Below are 7939 nucleotides of genomic sequence, written 5' to 3' on the forward strand. Positions count from 1 at the left end.
GATTAGTCAATTTTGTAATTTGTAATAATTACATTCAACCTTCATTTTAAATATATTTTTAAAATTTATTTTTATAGTTAATGATTTAATTAATTTTATGAATGATTAGTTTTATGCAATTGATATATTATTCCAATTTAAAAAGAATTACGTGAATTTAAAATGATAATTATGTCTAAAAATAAATTTAAATTAATTTAATACAAATTATGGAATTGACAGATTGTCATAGATTACTTTTAGAACTATAGTATTTAAGTTTTGCTACAATTGTGAATATTATAAAATATTATAATTATCATCTAAGGTAATTGCAAAAGATAAAGTCACCCAAGAATCTCCCTACATATGGGTCTCAATCTAGCTCTTTAATTAATTAGAAGATTATCTTTCATTTCCCTTAGGATTCCTTCCATGTCAATGTTAAACAACCATTAAAAACTTTATCAGAGATGCTATAATTTAATCTTAAAATCTGTCAATATTATCATATATTATTCTAATCATTCCCAAAAGTGTGGTGAAGAAAACAATGGCATATTAAACTGTCATAATAGATAAACAATAAAAAAATTAATCATTTCTATACCACCTAACCCTTATCATCAATTATAAAAAATAAATTACAGTCATTGCATTGATAATCAATTTAATCCATATCATTCATAATAATTTATTGATTTTATGAAATGGGAATGGTTGTTAAAAAATCCGTAAAAAGCCTAAAACCTCTATAAATTTTTCGTAAATATAATTTTAGATCACACCTTACATATGACATGTTTTCAGAAAACATCGTTAAAATATTTTTTCCATTTAACGTAGAAACAATTCTGAAAAATATTCATATAGCGAAATCTGTTTTCAAAAATGCTGGTTGAATAACTCTAGTTATTCTGACCACACACATTTTCTGAAAACCGGTGCAGTGGTCCAGGGACTTAGCTCACATGTCTAACCTCACAGGCAGCCTTGTTTCAAACCACGCGAACGAGAAATATGTTTAATAAAATATATCGAACAATTTCCGTTTTAAAGTGTTATATTAAACATATTAAATACTTGCACATCATGCACACAAACGTAAGACCAGCAGAACTATACACAATGTTTTTGTAGACTAAAAACACAAAACTTGGCCTATTCATAGAGGGACACCAATAAACACCATATGGTTTTATTAATGTTATTAAAGAAAACAATGGCCTATTAAATTGTTATAATTATTCATAAAAAGAATTGCCAAGATAGACAAATAATAAAAGAAAATTCATCTATAAATCACCTAATCCTTATTACCAATTGAAAAAAAAAATCTTCGATGAATTATTTTTTTCAACTAATGGATAGTATTGAAATTTATCATAATAGATTGATTAGTTTTATTTAAATTCATAAAATTTATATATTTTCTTCATTTAAAATCTCAGCATCATGTCCCATCGATCCATGTGACTGCTACACTACCAGATGAAACATCCATTATTATTCTAATTAATCTTATACAATCATGATTAGTTACTAACAATGAAGGTTACTAATTAACTTAACAAAAGTGATTACCTTGCATGACATATACTCTTTTGGTCTGCTTATTTAAAGCCTCTAGGTTGGTACGTATTCGTTTTCATCAACTTGTCAGAAGTAACATACTATAGTATTTGGCTTATGCAATTTTATTTTATTTTGGGCTTAATCACCAAAAACCCCCCACCTTTTAGCCCCTTTTCAAATGTACCCTGACATTTTAATTTTGTCAGTTGCACCCTAATTCGCACATTTGGTTTTCAATTTCACCCTCAAGTGCTAAATTAATCTCTTCTCCATTTGAAAAAAGTTAAAATAAGTCATCCATTTTTAACTTTTTTTGTGGAAAATAGTTCAAACAAGTATTTTATAAGGGGTTTTATGAATTTTTTCCGAATGAAAAAGAGTCCAATTTGATTTTGAGGGTGGAATTGAAACTCAAAGGTGCAAATTAGGGTGCAACTGACAAAATTACAACGTCAGGGTGCAACTGACAAAATTACAACGTCAGGGTGCAACTGAAAAGGGGCTAAAAGGTGGGTTTTTTTGGTGATTAAGCCATTTTGTTTTATAAATTTAACCATTTAAAATATTTTACTTTTTAATTATTTTAAATTTATAACTCATCTTTTAAAATATTTGATTATAGTCTATTTTTCTATTTTTTATTTCAATTATAATCATTAGTCTAAATTAAAGTAAAAAAAACTCAAATGTACCTTTCATACTATATATTTAAAAACAATTATGATAAAAATGCTAATTGGAACAATATAAAACAATAGTAAAAATATATTTGAATTTTTTTTAACTCCAATTTGAATAAATAGCTATAATTGAAATTGAAGGTGAAAAACTAATTAAAATTGAGAATTTTAAAAAGTGGTTGGGTCATAAACGAAAAAGATTGAAGAGATAGGATATTTTTAGATGATTAAGCTTTTTATATATTTGTGAAACTTTATTTAAACTGAAAAATTAAATTATTTTATTTTAGGCAAAAATATACTGAAAAAAAACTAAAACTTTGTGCATTATTACAAATATAATTAATTTTTTAAAAGGTTACTATAATTCTTTTGATGAATAAAAATAATTTTAATAAAATCATAAATTTTGATCAAAATTAGACTTAAACCAGATAAAATGACAATTATTTCCTAAAAAAATGACAATTATGTTATGGCCTTTGACTATAATTTATATCCTGAAAAATCTTACTAACTACGATTAAAGTTAGATATGTTTTATATTATACTACGATTAAAGAAAAATTGACTAGAATTGAGAATTGACTTAAATTACTATGATTTTGATAAGTTGAGATATTATGGTAACGTTTAAAAGAGCTGCCTAGATTTGTAATCACAAGCTATAGAAAAATTTGATTTTTCTTTTGCATAATGTAGCTTTTTTTTTCTATTATATAAATTATATTAGTTTACAATTTATTCAATTTTCTTTTATTAATACTTTAAAATCTAAAGTAAATAAATTATACAGCAAATGTTTTCTTTGAGTAAAATTCATGATCATATTCTCTAAATTGTCAACAAAATGGTTTCTGATGTTCAATTTTATTTAATTTTGAAATAGTACAAAAAGCCCCACAACCATTGATTAATTCTTGATAATTAATAATTATTACAGGCATCAAGTCCATATAAAACTATTTAATTGTAACCAAATCTATTTAATCAGATTTCTCTTCATATGGTCTTTTCCCCCTCATAATATATAGTATCCTACACCATATTTTTTTAACTTCCTAACAGAATTCATGATTGCTTCTATCAAAACTTAAAAGATTAATAAATATGACTATGTGACTCGTGACTTGCAAAATGAAATACGTAGCCCCATCTTAATTTAAAAAAAAAAATTATCATTAAATTAATAATATTCTGTAATAAACAACAAAATTTTAAATTTTTATTTGATGTCTGAGAAGGTACAAACTAAATCACAAATTTTAACGTAAACAATAAATTTTAAATTTTTATAATTGTTAGTATTTTAAATTCCTGGTATATTTATATGGTTGTTAACGCCATATAATCGATAATATAAGCACGAGCCTCTATCAATTTTCAATTAATATTTTAAATTGTAAAAATTTGAAAGTTGCTATTTAAATTTTTTTTAAACTGTAACTTTTACCATATTCAAATTTATAATCAATTTAAAATGATATAAGATAAATTCGTATAGGAATTGATGACAACAAGTACTATTAACTGGAAATGATATGTAAATAATAAAAGTTAAGTTCCACCCTGCAATTTGGAATAAAATTTAAGTCGAAATTCGTGCTTTTTTAAAAAAAAATTATTAATTTTGAATCAGTTGTCATTTTTGTCCGTCAAAATTAACTTTGGATTGACACCAGAGTAGAGTATAATTGATCGTAAATCGATAAATTGAGTGATGTTTTTTTTATGTTAAAACCACAAATTTAAACTCTTTTAACTTTTGATCTCAAATTTGAAGGGTGATAACTAACTTTTGTTAAATATTTAAACATTTTTTCGTAAAATTGTAATTTTTAGTGTGCAATTTTTTCATCGCTTCTTGTACGGATTTATAGAGAGAAGTTTTTGCCATTTTTTATTATCTTTAGTGATTTATTAAAGAAAAAGTATTTAAACATTGAGAAGGACACAAACTAACCAATTAAGCATCAAGAAACAAAATGTAATACTAGCAAAGCCAATAATTTTGGCCGTTTATCTACAAAGAATAAATTAAAAAAACAAAAAAAAAATTGCAATTTAAAAAGGGTATGAAAATGGACTTGGTAAATAAGCCGGCAGCGATCACTATCTGAGACCAACAAACTTCACCACATAGGTGCCGCGTGGTCCGCCTGACGCTTAGCTTGAGACAATTCCGTGCTGACATGGCAGAACCGGTGGACCCACTCATGTCGGGTCTAACTTAGCAAAAGTGACGTGTAGTGGTCCCCACTTGTCCTCCAGTCACCCAACCAACCTCTGAACACAAATTTCTTTTTTATTATTATTTTCTTATTTTTACTTTCCTCAACATATTTCCACCAACTTAATTCCAAACATGTCCTTATTAATTCCCTCTTGTCCACGTGGACATTATCACATTTTTAATTTATTTTAACCCAATGTTTTGCACCTATATATATACACCCCCTCCTCAGTTCATGCACTCATCATCATCAAAAACACATAATTAAATCATTTTCTCTCAAAGTTTAATTTACAGTGTAACAATGGCGGTTGATTCTGGTCTTTCATCTCCACTTGGTCCGCCTGCATGTGAAAAAGATGCAAAAGCCCTTCAATTTATTGAGGAAATGACTAAAAATGTTGACACAGTGCAAGAAAATCTTCTTGCTGAAATTCTCAGCAGAAATTCTGAAACTGAATATCTGAAAAGATTTAATCTGAACGGAGCAACTGATCGTGAAACGTTCAAATCCAAAGTTCCGGTCGTTACTTACGAAGATCTTCAACCGGAGATTCAACGTATTGCTAACGGTGATCGCTCTAATATTTTTTCTTCACACCCAATTTCTGAGTTTCTCACTAGGTATGTTACTTTATTTTCTTGGTTTTTCTTGGATTATATAATTTATACTCCCTCCGTCCCGTAAAGATAGAAAAAACACCCATTTCACAAGAATTAAGAAAGTAGTTATTTATAGGTAATTTGTGACAATTTGTCTATATTGTCCTTTCTAATCACTTAGTCATGTACACTACCCAAAGCCATTTTACCAATCATACCACTTACAACTCATTTATTTATCTTTTCAAGAATATGCATTTAATGTTTTATGATAAGCATGTATGGGTATTTTGATAATTTTTGTTTTAACTAACTCCACTTTTCTATTTTTATGGGACAAAAAAAGGTGGTACTTTTTCTATTTTTATGGGACGGAGGGAGTAATAATTTAGCAAAATGTTTTTTTTCTTGAAATATTGTGAAATATGGAAATTATTTGTTTATTGTTTTGTTGCAGCTCTGGAACTTCTGCTGGTGAGAGGAAATTGATGCCAACAATTCATGAAGAGTTGGACCGTCGCACGTTATTATACAGTCTTCTTATGCCTATCATGAATCTGTAAGTAGCATGATATTAATTTTGTCCTATACTTATTCCCATAATTGGATTGGACCGAAATTTAATTATTGAGTTTTTCATTTTGGCATTTTTAAAATTCCTAAACTTTATATTTATAATTTATTTTAATAAAAAATAGTATTTTCCGCTGAGTTATCTTTTTTTGTTCTTCTCTAAAAATCAAGATTCTAATTATTAAAACTATAATATATAGCAAAACATTTATAAATCTCTCGAAACTAATCGCTTAAGGACATGCAACAGTAGAGTAGATATAAATAGCCTTGGTTTGAAGAAGTTTATCCGAAGTATAAGTGAAAATTAACGGATTAAAATGCATGAAGAATTCCTCTATTACTTAGAAGACCTTCATCTCCACAAATCTCCAAAATTGTTGGATCTATTTTTTCAATACTATGAAATCCATGACGGTCCAATTTAATATCTGATCAAGCAAAACTGCAATCATTTTTTATATTCATATTCCATTGTAATAATTGTATCTCACTAAAATATTTCCGTTTGTCTTATCTTATTGTTTTTCGTTAAAATGTTTCCGTTTCCGTGCAACATAGTGTTTATGGTATCTTTTGATAAATTATTTGTTTTATACTAACTTCTATGAATTGTTTGGTGCAGTTATGTGCCTGGTTTGGACAAAGGAAAGGGTCTATATTTCTTGTTTGTGAAGGCAGAAACAAAGACACCAGGAGGGCTATTGGCTCGTCCAGTTCTCACAAGCTACTACAAAAGTGAACACTTCAAGAACAGACCATTCGATCCGTACAATGTTTACACTAGCCCAAACGACACCGTTCTCTGCTCCGATTCCTTCCAGAGCATGTACTCTCAAATGCTTTGCGGTCTTATTATGCGCCAAGAAGTTCTTCGAGTTGGTGCAGTTTTCGCTTCGGGGCTTCTCCGAGCCATTCGGTTTCTTCAGCTAAATTGGCAACAATTAGCTCAGGATATTTCAACCGGAATCCTAAACCCTAAAGTTACAGACTCGGGAATAAGAGAATGCATGGCTAAAATCTTGAACCCGAATCAAGAACTCGCTGAGTTTATCACAAAAGAATGCTCCGGTGAGAATTGGGAAGGTATCATAACAAGAATTTGGCCTAATACCAAATACCTAGACGTCATCGTCACCGGCGCGATGGCTCAGTATATTCCGACTCTCGAATATTACAGCAACGGTTTGCCTATGCCGTGCACCATGTACGCTTCTTCCGAATGCTACTTCGGTGTTAACCTTAAACCAATGGTGAAACCGTCCGAAGTTTCTTACACAATAATGCCTAACATGGCTTACTTCGAATTCTTACCGCACGAACACTCATCTTCTTCGCCTATTTCTCGTGATTCTCCTCCGCGTCTTGTCGATCTAGCTGACGTAGAAATCGGTAAGGAATACGAGCTTGTAATCACTACTTATGCCGGATTAAACCGGTACCGAGTCGGAGATATTCTCCGAGTCACCGGTTTTCATAACGCAGCTCCACAGTTTAAGTTCATAAGAAGGAAGAACGTATTATTAAGCATTGATTCAGATAAAACTGATGAATCTGAATTACAGAAAGCCATTGAAAACGCTTCTTTGTTGCTACGCGAATACAATACAACTGTGGAGGAATACACTAGTTATGCTGATACAAAGACGATTCCTGGTCATTACGTGATATACTGGGAATTACGAGTGACAGACTCAGCCAACTCGCCAACTGAGGAAGTCTTGAGTCAGTGCTGTTTAGCCATGGAGGAATCGCTGAACTCGGTGTACAGACAAGGGCGAGTTGCTGACAACTCAATAGGGCCATTGGAGATAAGGGTAGTGAAGAACGGTACATTTGAAGAGCTAATGGATTATGCAATATCAAGAGGGGCGTCAATTAATCAGTATAAAGTACCAAGATGTGTTAGTTTTACTCCAATTATGGAACTGTTGGACTCACGAGTTGTGTCTAAGCATTTTAGCCAATCTCTGCCGTATTGGACCTCGGAACGACGTCGTTGAGTGAGTCTGCATGGCGGCAGAAAAGAAGTGATGATCACCACCTTGGGAAGATAATTAATAAATTATAGAGCAGAAACAGCAACAGCAAGACAGCAACTACTCTCTATATATGTCTTTTACTTTTTTTTTCCTTAAAATAATTTGTAGCTTTTAAAATTGTCTTTTTAAAAAAAGGTTGTAATGTGTCTGTGATATTTTGTTTGATGTTTGTTTGTCCTTGGAATGTTATGTATAATATTTATGCTTCTGTAATAACTTTATCTCTTTTAATCTTTTTCATTTTTCTACTGCAA

General features: G+C 30.0%; 1 protein-coding gene across 1 annotated transcript; it reads left to right on the top strand.

The window, feature by feature from the left end:
• The first annotated feature begins 4702 nt into the window (after positions 1–4702).
• LOC126657618 (probable indole-3-acetic acid-amido synthetase GH3.1) lies at positions 4703–7939 on the top strand. The gene is made up of 3 exons (XM_050352327.2): positions 4703–5091; positions 5528–5629; positions 6269–7939. The coding sequence occupies exons 1-3, from the start codon at positions 4772–4774 to the stop codon at positions 7644–7646; spliced, it is 1800 nt and encodes a 599-aa protein (XP_050208284.1). The 5' UTR covers positions 4703–4771; the 3' UTR covers positions 7647–7939.

This window comes from Mercurialis annua, linkage group LG7 (assembly GCF_937616625.2).
Source record: "Mercurialis annua linkage group LG7, ddMerAnnu1.2, whole genome shotgun sequence".
NCBI lineage: Eukaryota > Viridiplantae > Streptophyta > Magnoliopsida > Malpighiales > Euphorbiaceae > Mercurialis > Mercurialis annua.

Excerpts from the sequence above, each read along its gene's own strand:
- LOC126657618 (XM_050352327.2), top strand. The coding sequence starts at position 4,772 with ATGGCGGTTGATTCTGGTCTTTCATCTCCACTTGGTCCGCCTGCATGT. Across the intron at positions 5,092-5,527 it reads ATTTCTGAGTTTCTCACTAG|CTCTGGAACTTCTGCTGGTG; the intron begins GTATGTTACTTT and ends GTTTTGTTGCAG. Across the intron at positions 5,630-6,268 it reads CTTATGCCTATCATGAATCT|TTATGTGCCTGGTTTGGACA; the intron begins GTAAGTAGCATG and ends TGTTTGGTGCAG.